Below are 14661 nucleotides of genomic sequence, written 5' to 3'. Positions count from 1 at the left end.
CTTTGTGACCTAGCTCCTTGATTTAACTAATAAATGTGGGAAATTACAATTGGGTATTTGATTTAAAATCGCCATGCTGGTGTGAAAGTCAAACACCCTCCACATGGAGCCAATAAGGCAAACCAATATATATATATATATATATATATATATATATATATATATATATATATATATATATATTCGGCCTAAACCTGACCTATCCTCCTCTAGGATTCTCCAGCCTGTCTCTGGCAGACCAGATGAGTCTACTGCAGAGTGCCTGGATGGAGATCCTGGTCCTGAGCATCGTGTTCCGCTCGTTGGCCTGTGAGGAGGAGCTGGTGTATGCCGAGGACTATGTGGTGGATGAGGAGCACGCTCGTCTATCTGGCCTGCTGGACCTGCACGTTGCCATTCTGCCTCTGGTCCGACGCTATAAGAAGCTGAGCGTGGAGAAGGAGGAGTTTGTCACGCTCAAGGCCATCGCCCTCGCTAACTCAGGTACGGACACAGATGACAGACACAGTCAGAAATGCACAAACATACACACACGCACAAATTATTATTACTATATTTGCTGAAATATGTCAGACTCATAACACACTTGTTGATAGAAGACACAGGAAACAGTCCCCCTTAAAGATTGACATTAGAGTATGTCTGAATGGTCAATCTCTGGTAAATCTAAGTAGCTGACATGTAATTAAAACAAAACAAAATGTCGCCAATCTCAGAGGGCGATCGCATCCACACAGACGATCTGAGATAAGAGGGGACAAAGGGGTCAACAACACGGCTGTTTAATTAAATGTCCCTGCTGTGCCACTGTGTGTGTGTGTGTGTGTGCGTGCTCGCCTCTTCTGAAGGCACGTGTGTGTGTGTATAGCGTCTGTGTGTGATTGTCAGTGTTCTCTATCTCTTTTCTCTCTCCCTCTTTTTCTCTCTCCCTCTCCTCCCCTCTTTCTCTCTCCTCCCCTCTTTCTCTCTCCTCCCCTCTTTTTCTCTCTCCTCCCCTCTTTCTCTCTCCTCCCCTCTTTTGCCCCCCCCCTCTCTCTCTCTCTCTCATCTTTCTCTGTCTCTATAACAGTAGCTTCCTGCCAGCTCTCCACAGCCAAGGGAGATATATTTAGCATTTCATTAGGAAAACAGTATATGTCAATAAAATGTGTTAAGTGGAGTGGAATGAGCATCAGGGAGCGACGGGGCTTGTTTGTTTCCATGTGAAGATGCCTCTCTCCTATCGACAGTTTGCTTGTCCCCTTACTAATCAATGACTGTTTGGAGGGTCCTGTCCCCTTACTAATCAATGACTGTTTGGAGGGTCCTGTCCCCTTACTAATCAATGACTGTTTGGAGGGTCCTGTCCCCTTACTAACCAATGACTGTTTTTTTTCTCCTGGGATGGAGAGAGGTATAACAGAAAGGGATGGAGAGAGGTATAACAGAACGAGAAAGGGATGGAGAGAGGTATAACAGAAAGGGATGGAGAGAAGTATAACAGAAAGAGAAAGGGATGGAGAGAGGTACAACAGAAAGAGAAAGGGATGGAGAGAGGTATAACAGAAAGAGAAAGGGATGGAGAGAGGTATAACAGAAAGAGAAAGGGATGGAGAGAGGTATAACAGAAAGGGATGGAGAGAGGTATAACAGAAAGAGAAAGGGATGGAGAGAGGTATAACAGAAAGAGAAAGGGATGGAGAGAGGTATAACAGAAAGAGATGGAGAGGTACAACAGAAAGAGATGGAGAGAGGTACAACAGAAAGGGATGGAGAGAGGTATAACAGAAAGAGAAAGGGATGGAGAGAGGCATAACAGAAAGAGAAATGGATGGAGAGAGGTACAACAGAAAGAGATGGAGAGGTACAACAGAAAGAGATGGAGAGAGGTACAACAGAAAGGGATGGAGAGAGGTACAACAGAAAGAGAAAGGGATGGAGAGAGGTATAACAGAAAGAGAAAGGGATGGAGAGAGATATAACAGAAAGAGAAAGGGATGGAGAGAGGTATAACAGAAAGGGATGGAGAGAGGTATAACAGAAAGGGATGGAGGGAGGTATAACAGAAAGAGAAAGGGATGGAGAGAGGTACAACAGAAAGGGATGGAGAGAGGTACAACAGAAAGGGATGGAGAGAGGTACAACAGAAAGGGATGGAGAGAGGTACAACAGAAAGGGATGGAGAGAGGTACAACAGAAAGGGATGGAGGGAGGTATAACAGAAAGAGAAAGGGATGGAGAGAGGTACAACAGAAAGGGATGGAGAGGTATAACAGAAAGAGAAAGGGATGGAGAGAGGTACAACAGAAAGGGATGGAGAGAGGTATAACAGAAAGAGATGGAGAGGTACAACAGAAAGGGATGGAGAGAGGTATAACAGAAAGAGAAAGGGATGGAGAGAGGTATAACAGAAAGGGATGGAGAGAGGTATAACAGAAAGGGATGGAGGGAGGTATAACAGAAAGAGAAAGGGATGGAGAGAGGTACAACAGAAAGGGATGGAGAGAGGTACAACAGAAAGGGATGGAGAGAGGTACAACAGAAAGGGATGGAGAGAGGTACAACAGAAAGGGATGGAGAGAGGTACAACAGAAAGGGATGGAGGGAGGTATAACAGAAAGAGAAAGGGATGGAGAGAGGTACAACAGAAAGGGATGGAGAGGTATAACAGAAAGAGAAAGGGATGGAGAGAGGTACAACAGAAAGGGATGGAGAGAGGTATAACAGAAAGAGATGGAGAGGTACAACAGAAAGGGATGGAGAGAGGTATAACAGAAAGAGAAAGGGATGGAGAGAGGTACAACAGAAAGGGATGGAGAGAGGTATAACAGAAAGAGATGGAGAGGTACAACAGAAAGGGATGGAGAGGGGTATAACAGAAAGGGATGGAGGGAGGTATAACAGAAAGAGAAAGGGATGGAGAGAGGTATAACAGAAAGGGATGGAGGGAGGTATAACAGAAAGAGAAAGGGATGGAGAGAGGTACAACAGAAAGGGATGGAGAGAGGTATAACAGAAAGGGATGGAGAGGTACAACAGAAAGAGAAAGGGATGGAGAGAGGTATAACAGAAAGAGAAAGGGATGGAGAGAGGTACAACAGAAAGGGATGGAGAGGTACAACAGAAAGAGAAAGGGATGGAGAGAGGTACAACAGAAAGGGATGGAGAGAGGTATAACAGTAAGAGAAAGGGAGGGATAGAGGTATAACAGAAAGAGAAAGAGATGGAGAGAGGTACAACAGAAAGAGATGAAGAGCGGTATAGAGTGGTTGGTAGAAGGGGATCAGAGAAGCTGAGAGGCCCGGCCAGCTGAGAGGCCCGGCCAGCTGAGAGGCATTTGAACACTGTCTCACAGAAATCTGGTGCCGTAGGTGTGTGTTTGTGTGACAGCTGTGGAAAATCATGGCCATTGATTTAGTAATTAGCTCAGTATCGATGGGATCTACTCCAGCCAGCTGATGGATTACATGGAAATTGTTTCTTCAAAGTTAGTTTTGCATTGCGCCCTTCACACACTGAACACAAACACACACGCATGCATGCACACACACAACCACAAACACACACACACACACCAACACACATGCACACACAACCACACACACACACACACATGCACACACAACCACACACACACACACACACACACACACACACACACACACACACACATGCATGCATGCACACACAACCACACACACACATGCATGCACACACACAACCACACAAACATGCACACAGGCACACACAGCGCACACACACACATGCACAGCGGAGTATAGGACCACATGAAGACTGGAACAGAACACATGTGGAGGCTAGTTAATTTCCCTAGATAGAAAGATAATTTATACAGAAGGTGTGTGTGTGTGTGTGTGTGTGTGTGTGTGTGTGTGTGTGTGTGTGTGTGTGTGTGTGTGTGTGTGTGTGTGTGTGTGTGTGTGTGTGTGTGTGTGTATGTGTGTGTGTGTGTGTGTGGTTGTGTGTGCATGTGTGTGTGTGTGTGCATGTGTGTGTGTGTGTGTGTGTGGTTGTGTGTGCATGTGTGTGTGTGTGTGTGTGTGTGTGTGTGTGTGTATGTGTGTGTGTGTGTGTGTGTGGTTGTGTGTGCATGTGTGTGTGTGTGTGTGTGTGTGTGTGTGTGTGTGTGTGTGTGTGTGTGTGTGTGTGTGTGTGTGTGTGTGTGTGTGTGTGTGTGTGTGTGTGTGTGTGTGTGTGTGTGTGTGTGCGTGTGTGTGTGTGTGTGTGTGGTTGTGTGTGCATGTGTGTGTGTGTGTGTGTGTGTGTGTGTGTGTGTGTGTGTGTGTGTGTGTGTGTGTGTGAGAAAACGGCTAGCTGCCTGGTAAGAGACAGTTAGGAACATAATTAACCCTTTACTTTCTTCTGCCTCAATTTCTTCTTCTTCTCTTCTTTTACTGTGTTAAGTGCCATGGTGACTCATCCGTTGATGTATAAACAGGCAGTCCCGTGGTGACTCATCCATTGATGTATAAACAGGCAGTCCCATGGTGACTCATCCGTTGATGTATAAACGAGCAGTCCCATGGTGACTCATCCATTGATGTATAAACAGGCAGTCCCATGGTGACTCATCCGTTGATGTATAAACAGGCAGTTCCATGGTGACTCATCCGTTGATGTATAAACAGGCAGTCCCATGGTGACTCATCCAGTGATGTATAAACAGGCAGTCCCGTGGTGACTCATCCGTTGATGTATAAACGAGCAGTCCCATGGTGACTCATCCATTGATGTATAAACAGGCAGTCCCATGGTGACTCATCCGTTGATGTATAAACAGGCAGTCCCATGGTGACTCATCCGTTGATGTATAAACAGGCAGTCCCGTGGTGACTCATCCGTTGATGTATAAACAGGCAGTCCCGTGGTGAATCATCCGGTGATTTATAAACAGGCAGTCCCATGGTGAATCATCCGGTGATTTATAAACAGGCAGTCCCATGGTGACTCATCCGTTGATGTATAAACAGGCAGTCCCGTGGTGACTCATCCGTTGATGTATAAACAGGCAGTCCCGTGGTGAATCATCCGGTGATTTATAAACAGGCAGTCCCATGGTGAATCATCCGGTGATTTATAAACAGGCAGTCCCATGGTGAATCATCCGGTGATTTATAAACAGGCAGTCCCATGGTGACTCATCCGTTGATGTATAAACAGGCAGTCCTGTGGTGACTCATCCGTTGATGTATAAACAGGCAGTCCCATGGTGACTCATCCAGTGATTTATAAACAGGCAGTCCCATGGTGACTCATCCAGTGATTTATAAACAGGCAGTCCCGTGGTGACTCATCCGTTGATGTTTAAACAGGCAGTCCCGTGGTGAATCATCCGGTGATTTATAAACAGGCAGTCCCATTTTGTGTCTCTCATGAAAGATTATGTTGTCCTGTGTTCTAAACATTACCCAGTTCACAGAACCAGACATTTTCCACTGCATTTCAAGTGTCAACTCGATCCAGTTAGGCTGCTGTGCAAATCAAATGCACTTTCTAACAGCGTTATCCCTAACCCGGGAAATCCACTAGCCAACATGTGATTGTATTTTGGACTAAGCAGACTTCATATAAAGTGGAGGTTCGCTGTGCGTTTCAGTTCAGGCTGCTTTTATCCGAGAGTGTTTGTCTATTAAGGGACTGGTTTCTCTTAAGGAAATCAGGGCCATCTGCCGCTATCCGTCACTTGAAAGATACCCTGCTAATACACACACACACACACACACACACACACACACACACACACACACACACACACACACACACACTAATGCATTAGTAGATATGTAGATATGGTACAGTATACAGAGAAATGAATATTTTTCCCTGCCTATCCACAAGGTATTTCTATTCATGCAGCCAAGCCATACTCTCCCTGGAGTCCTGGCCAAGCACAGGCATTTATTAAGTCCCGTGATTAACCATTCACTAGAGAGAGAGAGAGAGAGAGAGAGATTCAGAAATTGGATGCTTGCTAAAAAAAAAACGAGCCACTGAATTTAAAGTGGCTCCTAAAAAAAGTTTATTTGCGAGCTGCTTTTTGTTGGTATTAAATAAAAGACAACTTAAGTTTCTCCCTCTCTCCTTCCCTCTCTCCTTCCCTCCTCTCCCTCCCTCTCTCCTCTCCGTCTCCTCTCCCTCCCTCCTCTCCTTCTCTCTCTCCTTCCCTCTCTCCTTCCCTCTCTCCTTCCCTCCTCTCCTTCCCGTCTCCTCTCCCTCCCTCTCTCCCTCCCTCTCTCCTTCCCGTCTCCTCTCCCTCCCCGCCTCTCCCACCGTCCCTCCTTCTCTCCTCCTCTACCTCCGTATAGACTCCATGCATATAGAGGATGTAGAGGCTGTTCAGAGGCTCCAGGACTCTCTCCATGAGGCATTGCAGGACTTAGAAGGTGCCCACAACACGGAGGACCCTCGGCGGACAGGAAAGCTGCTGATGACCCTTCCCTTGCTCCGTCAGACCGCGGCCAAGGCCGTGCAGCACTTCTACAGCATCAAGGTGCAGGGAAAAGTGCCCATGCACAAACTCTTCCTGGAGATGCTGGAGGCCAAGGCTTGATGATTGGACCGGGGGATTGACGGACAGCTGCATCACTCAATGAGGAGGATGGACAGCCTGTGAATAGGTGGGGTAACACCATGGAGACCTATGACAGCTACGGGATGAAGTTGACTGCTGTTACTGTGGTGCGAAACCCACATCTAGAACTAAAGAAGAGGAATAGAGCAGGAAAATAGACCAACAGATTTTAGGGGTGAATATAAAACGCTTTGATGTAGGATATAGTCATGTATGTGAAGATGCTGTGTACAGAACTGTGGGTCTTGTTATAATCAGAGACCCTTCTGCTCTAGATCACCGGTAGCTACTGGGAGTTATCTTTCTCTTTTGTTTTAGAATCTCAGTTGTAAAGAGGTTTGTTTTGGGGTTTTTTTCACCTTGAAGCTGAAGTATGACTATTAGTAATGTGTTGTGATGAATCTGAATGGTTAGAGCCGCTCAGTTATCTTTCTCTTTTGTTTTAGAATCGCAGATGTACAGCATTACAGTCTGGTATATATGTATTTACGGTTATTGTGTCAAATTGCAGTGTTAAAGGGGTTTGGGGATGATTTCATATTATGTTCTTCAATCAACCTCAAAGAAACAGATCCCTACACCTATGAAGATAAAAGCTTCTGAAGTCTTCCTAACCAGATCTGGGTTCAAATTCAATTGAAATCTTTCAAAATATGTTGAACGTTTGATTGAGTCTGCCTGGAGTGCCATATCGGTGAGATTTGCCCTTTTGGGACTATACCATTTAATTCAGTTGGTCAAGCAAACTCATTCCAAATATTATTTGAACCCAGGTCTGTTCGTAACACATTTACCTCCTCCTAGTTTCATCAACAACACTGTTCCATCCAAGTCTGGTGCTTAGAGAGGGATGGAGTGCACTCTTCTAAATAAATATATATATATATATATATTCTCTCTATAATCTAAAAGGGTTCTTTGGCTGTACCAGTAGGAGAACTCTTTCAAAAAACATTTTTTGGTTCAAGGTAGAGCTCTACCTGGAACCCAAAAGGTCTGTACATGGAACCCAAAAGGGTTCTTCTTGGAACCCAAAAGGGTTCTTCTTGGAACCAAAAAGAGTTCTACTTGGAACCCAAAGGGATTCTACCTGGAACCCAAAAGGTTCTACTTGGAACCAAAAAGGGATTCTACTTGGAACCAAAAAGGGATTCTACTTGGAACCCAAAGGGATTCTACTTGGAACCCAAAGGGTTCTAATTGGAACCCAAAGGGGTTCTAATTGGAACCCAAAGGGGTTCTACTTGGAACCCAAAGGGGTTTTCCTATGGAGGCAGCCGAATAATTATTTTTTTGAACCCTTTTTAAATCTAAAGGTGTAGTGAACTGGTGAGCATACAGATTCAGGATGTTAATTTGATCACCCTGTCTCAGTATTACTTTCTGCAATGCAGGAAATTAAAAACTTGAGTAATTGAGGTTTAAAACGGCTTCTGGCATTTTTAATTTCCACTTTGAAATTTAAGACTTGATTTTTTTCCTTACAAAAAATGTATCAACTACTACAAAAATGTCCATTTAATTATGATCCACATAATAATTAACATTTCCTTGTTGCCGCAGGATTAGTTCCCTGCTGTAGCAAACTGGTTCAAATTAAGATCCTACATCTGTACAGTAGTTAAATATGTTGCACTGAGTCTCTGGGTCCTAGGTAATAATGTGGCACTAATGAATGTAGTACATTAGCTCATTCTCACTGGTCGTATCTGCTCATCACTACTGCTTTTAGATACTAAAGACACCTAAGCAAAATGTGTGTGTGAAGTGAATCAGTGGAGGCTGCTGAGGGGAGGAAGGCTCATAATAATGGCTGGAACAAAGCGAATAGAATGGCATCAAACACATGGAAACCATGGAAACCATATTTGATACCATTCCGTTCCAGCAATTACCACGAACCCCTCCTGCCACCAACCTCCTGTGGTGTGTGTGTGTGTGTGTGTGTGTGTGTGTGTGTGTGTGTACATTTCAGTTAACACTTATAATACTGCAAAGAATAACCTAGTATACTGTATGGACTCAGACCTCTAGTCAATAATAACATACTGTATGGACTCAGACCTCTAGTCAATAATAACATACTGTATGGACTCAGACCTCTAGTCAACAATAATAACATACTGTATGGACTCAGACCTCTAGTCAATAATAACATACTGTATAGACTCAGACCTCTAGTCAACAATAATAACATACTGTATAGACTCAGACCTCTAGTCAATAATAACATACTGTATGGACTCAGACCTCTAGTCAACAATAATAACATACTGTATGGACTCAGACCTCTAGTCAACAATAATAACATACTGTATGGACTCAGACCTCTAGTCAACAATAATAACATACTGTATGGATTCAGACCTCTAGTCAATAATAACATACTGTATGGACTCAGACCTCTAGTCAACAATAATAACATACTGTATGGACTCAGACCTCTAGTCAACAATAATAACATACTGTATAGACTCAGACCTCTAGTCAATAATAATAACATACTGTATGGACTCAGACCTCTAGTCAACAATAATAACATACTGTATGGACTCAGACCTCTAGTCAATAATAACATACTGTATGGACTCAGACCTCTAGTCAACAATAATAACATACTGTAAGGACTCAGACCTCTAGTCAACAATAATAACATACTGTATAGACTCAGACCTCTAGTCAATAATAATAACATACTGTATGGACTCAGACCTCTAGTCAACAATAATAACATACTGTATGGACTCAGACCTCTAGTCAATAATAACATACTGTATGGACTCAGACCTCTAGTCAACAATAATAACATACTGTATGGACTCAGACCTCTAGTCAATAATAACATACTGTATGGACTCAGACCTCTAGTCAACAATAATAACATACTGTATGGACTAGGACCTCTAGTCAACAATAATAACATACTGTATAGACTCAGACCTCTAGTCAATAATAACATACTGTATGGACTCAGACCTCTAGTCAACAATAATAACATACTGTATGGACTCAGACCTCTAGTCAATAATAACATACTGTATGGACTCAGACCTCTAGTCAATAATAACATACTGTATGGACTCAGACCTCTAGTCAATAATAACATACTGTATGGACTCAGACCTCTAGTCAACAATAATAACATACTGTATAGACTCAGACCTCTAGTCAATAATAACATACTGTATGGACTCAGACCTCTAGTCAACAATAATAACATACTGTATGGACTCAGACCTCTAGTCAATAATAACATACTGTATGGACTCAGACCTCTAGTCAATAATAATAACATACTGTATAGACTCAGACCTCTAGTCAACAATAATAACATACTGTATGGACTCAGACCTCTAGTCAATAATAATAACATACTGTATGGACTCAGACCTCTAGTCAATAATAACATACTGTATGGACTCAGACCTCTAGTCAATAATAACATACTGTATGGACTCAGACCTCTAGTCAATAATAACATACTGTATGGACTCAGACCTCTAGTCAACAATAATAACACACTGTATGGACTCAGACCTCTAGTCAACAATAACAACATACTGTATAGACTCAGACCTCTAGTCAACAATAATAACATACTATATGGACTCAGACCTCTAGTCAACAATAATAACATACTGTATGGACTCAGACCTCTAGTCAACAATAATAACATACTGTATAGACTCAGACCTCTAGTCAACAATAATAACATACTTTATGGACTCAGACCTCTAGTCAACAATAATAACATACCCTATAGACTCAGACCTCTAGTCAACAATAATAACATACTGTATGGACTCAGACCTCTAGTCAATAATAACATACTGTATGGACTCAGACCTCTAGTCAACAATAATAACATACTGTATGGACTCAGACCTCTAGTCAACAATAATAACATACTGTATAGACTCAGACCTCTAGTCAACAATAATAACATACTGTATGGACTCAGACCTCTAGTCAATAATAACATACTGTATAGACTCAGACCTCTAGTCAACAATAATAACATATTGTATAGACTCAGACCTCTAGTCAATAATAACATACTGTATGGACTCAGACCTCTAGTCAACAATAATAACATACTGTATGGACTCAGACCTCTAGTCAACAATAATAACATACTGTATGGACTCAGACCTCTAGTCAACAATAATAACATACTGTATAGACTCAGACCTCTAGTCAATAATAACATACTGTATGGACTCAGACCTCTAGTCAACAATAATAACATACTGTATAGACTCAGACCTCTAGTCAATAATAACATACTGTATGGACTCAGACCTCTAGTCAACAATAATAACATACTGTATGGACTCAGACCTCTAGTCAACAATAATAACATACTGTATGGACTCAGACCTCTAGTCAACAATAATAACATACTGTATAGACTCAGACCTCTAGTCAATAATAACATACTGTATGGACTCAGACCTCTAGTCAATAATAACATACTGTATGGACTCAGACCTCTAGTCAACAATAATAACATACTGTATGGACTCAGACCTCTAGTCAACAATAATAACATACTGTATAGACTCAGACCTCTAGTCAACAATAATAACATACTGTATGGAATCAGACCTCTAGTCAACAATAATAACATACTGTATGGACTCAGACCTCTAGTCAATAATAACATACTGTAAGGACTCAGACCTCTAGTCAACAATAATAACATACTGTATGGAATCAGACCTCTAGTCAACAATAATAACATACTGTATAGACTCAGACCTCTAGTCAACAATAATAACATACTGTATAGACTCAGACCTCTAGTCAACAATAATAACATACTGTATAGACTCAGACCTCTAGTCAACAATAATAACATACTGTATGGACTCAGACCTCTAGTCAACAATAATAACATACTGTATGGACTCAGACCTCTAGTGAATAATAACATACTGTATGGACTCAGACCTCTAGTCAACAATAATAACATACTGTATAGACTCAGACCTCTAGTCAACAATAATAACATACTGTATAGACTCAGACCTCTAGTCAACAATAACAACATACTGTATGGACTCAGACCTCTAGTCAATAATAACATACTGTATGGACTCAGACCTCTAGTGAATAATAACATACTGTATGGACTCAGACCTCTAGTCAACAATAATAACATACTGTATAGACTCAGACCTCTAGTGAATAATAACATACTGTATGGACTCAGACCTCTAGTCAACAATAATAACATACTGTATAGACTCAGACCTCTAGTCAACAATAATAACATACTGTATAGACTCAGACCTCTAGTCAACAATAACAACATACTGTATGGACTCAGACCTCTAGTCAACAATAACAACATACTGTATGGACTCAGACCTCTAGTCAACAATAATAACATACTGTATGGACTCAGACCTCTAGTCAACAATAATAACATACTGTATGGACTCAGACCTCTAGTCAACAATAATAACATACTGTATGGACTCAGACCTCTAGTCAATAATAACATACTGTATGGACTCAGACCTCTAGTGAATAATAACATACTGTATAGACTCAGACCTCTAGTCAATAATAACAACATACTGTATGGACTCAGACCTCTAGTCAACAATAATAACATACTGTATAGACTCAGACCTCTAGTCAACAATAATAACATACTGTATAGACTCAGACCTCTAGTCAACAATAACAACATACTGTATGGACTCAGACCTCTAGTCAACAATAATAACATACTGTATAGACTCAGACCTCTAGTCAACAATAACAACATACTGTATGGACTCAGACCTCTAGTCAACAATAATAACATACTGTATAGACTCAGACCTCTAGTCAACAATAATAACATACTGTATGGACTCAGACCTCTAGTCAACAAGAATCAAAAATCAATCTGAATATATTAGCAGTATTCTAATTTATGCATTTACATTACTAGCATATCTCTGACTAGTGTTCTTGATCCAGAGAAGTTTACCAGCATATGGTGGTGTCATTACGTGTAATTTATGTGCCATTTAGTTGGAGTACTCAAACATCTGGTGGAGAATACAGTCACAGTGATGGTCTGTCACGGGGTTGCCACGACACCAGTATGGCTATACTGTCACAGGGTTGCCACGACACCAGTATGGCTGTACAGTCACGGGGTTGCCACGACCCCAGTATGGCTGTACTGTCACAGGGTTGCCACGACACCAGTATGGCTATACTGTCACGGGGTTGCCACGACACCAGTATGGCTGTACTGTCACGTGGTTGACACGACACCAGTATGGCTGTACTGTCACGGGGTTGCCACGACACCAGTATGGCTGTACTGTCACAGGGTTGCCACGACACCAGTATGGCTATACTGTCACGGGGTTGCCACGACACCAGTATGGCTGTACTGTCACGTGGTTGACACGACACCAGTATGGCTGTACTGTCACGGGGTTGCCACGACACCAGTATGGCTGTACTGTCACGGGGTTGCCACGACACCAGTATGGCTGTACTGTCACGGGGTTGCCACGACACCAGTATGGCTGTACTGTCACGGGGTTGCCACGACACCAGTATGGCTGTACTGTCACGGGGTTGCCACGACACCAGTATGGCTGTACTGTCACGGGGTTGCCACGACACCAGTATGGCTGTACTGTCACGGGGTTGCCACGACACCAGTATGGCTGTACTCAGAGGTATCGTGGTAAGGAAACAAAACATGAAGCGGCCTGTTTTTCGTGAGAAAAAAAACCTGTTTTAAACACACAGCCTTTTGTTGTCACTCAGTCACATTTAGTTTTTTCTCCATAGACTAAATCACACATTTGACATGTCAGGTTTTTAATAACCATAGAGTTTAGTCTGTCTCTTTGTTTTATTTTTGCTTTGGATAATTGAGTACTGTCGTATCGCAAAACTGGTATTGTGTCAACCCTATTCTGTCCTACCCTGGGCAGAGAGGGAAGAGACGGGGAGAGGGGAGAGACGGAGAGAAGGGGATAGAGAGCCCTGTTCCCCTCTTCAGAGATCCACATGGGGAACAGATACAGTAATGTAATGTGTAGCAAATTATAGCTCAATACAGTAGAGGCAGTCATTCCCACGGCACCCACCAACCCCAACCTCCCTCCTCTCAAAGGTGGAACTATTCATCTAAACCCCAAACTCTGTTCAAAACATCTCCTCTACTGTCAACCATATGAAATGAGCTTCAGCGTTCCGCTAACAGGATCCTGTATCTTCCTCCACTGTCCCTGTCCCCATAACGGGGTCGAACCAGCGATCCTCTGCTCGCAGACACACGTGACCACCCTCTTTTGACAAAACGTACCAACCCATTAGAGCTATCGAAAAAGTATCTAATTCGGTAGCTCCATCTGCAATGGTTCAAGCTAGCTGTTCAGTGAGCTTACAGTTTGTTTTCGTTAAACCTAGTCTACTGTAATGTTGTTGAGAGATGAGAAAGAGTTAATTAGGCAAAAAGATGACTAATTCTCAGTGATTTTATTTTTTAAAGACCTAAGGAGAACAGAGATTCCATGCCCTATATACTGCTCCAAGATCAGTCATCTCCCCCCAATGGTAAGCCACATCTGCTGTGCATCTAAAAGACAGAACTGTCTCCAGGTCAGATTTTAACCACAGTATTGTAATCTATGTATAATTAATTTAGCTATGCAATATAGAAAATATAATACCATATTTCAGTCGAATGCGATCAGTTGTACAACTGATTAGGTACCACCCCTTTCTGTTGTACAACTGACTAGGTATCTCCCCTTTCTGTTGTACAACTGACTAGGTATCTCCCCTTTCTGTTGTACAACTGACTAGGTATCTCCCCTTTCTGTTGTACAACTGACTAGGTATCCCCCCTTTCTGTTGTACAACTGACTAGGTATCTCCCCTTTCTGTTGTACAACTGACTAGGTATCTCCCCTTTCTGTTGTACAACTGACTAGGTATCTCCCCTTTCTGTTGTACAACTGACTAGGTATCCCCCCTTTCTGTTGTACAACTGACTAGGTATCTCCCCTTTCTGTTGTACAACTGACTAGGTATCTCCCCTTTCTGTTGTACAACTGACTAGG

The 14661-nt window shown here is 42.4% G+C and overlaps 1 protein-coding gene across 2 annotated transcripts in view; it reads left to right on the top strand.

Moving 5' to 3' along the window:
* LOC110521118 (steroid hormone receptor ERR2-like) overlaps positions 1 to 7440 on the top strand; it is a 100992-nt gene extending 93552 nt beyond the window's left edge. For both annotated transcript variants that reach the window (XM_036976345.1, XM_036976344.1), the window contains 2 exons: positions 214 to 483; positions 6306 to 7440. In XM_036976345.1, the coding sequence (XP_036832240.1) occupies positions 214 to 483; positions 6306 to 6550 (515 nt within the window). In that variant the 3' untranslated portion in view covers positions 6551 to 7440. The remainder of the gene's footprint in view (positions 1 to 213; positions 484 to 6305) is intronic.
* The last annotated feature ends 7221 nt before the right edge of the window (positions 7441 to 14661 follow it).

Source organism: Oncorhynchus mykiss, chromosome 4 (assembly GCF_013265735.2).
Source record: "Oncorhynchus mykiss isolate Arlee chromosome 4, USDA_OmykA_1.1, whole genome shotgun sequence".
Classification (NCBI taxonomy): Eukaryota; Metazoa; Chordata; class Actinopteri; order Salmoniformes; family Salmonidae; genus Oncorhynchus; species Oncorhynchus mykiss.
The sequence above is the reverse complement of the archived record's forward strand: the minus strand, read 5'-3'. Positions and strand labels throughout refer to the sequence as shown.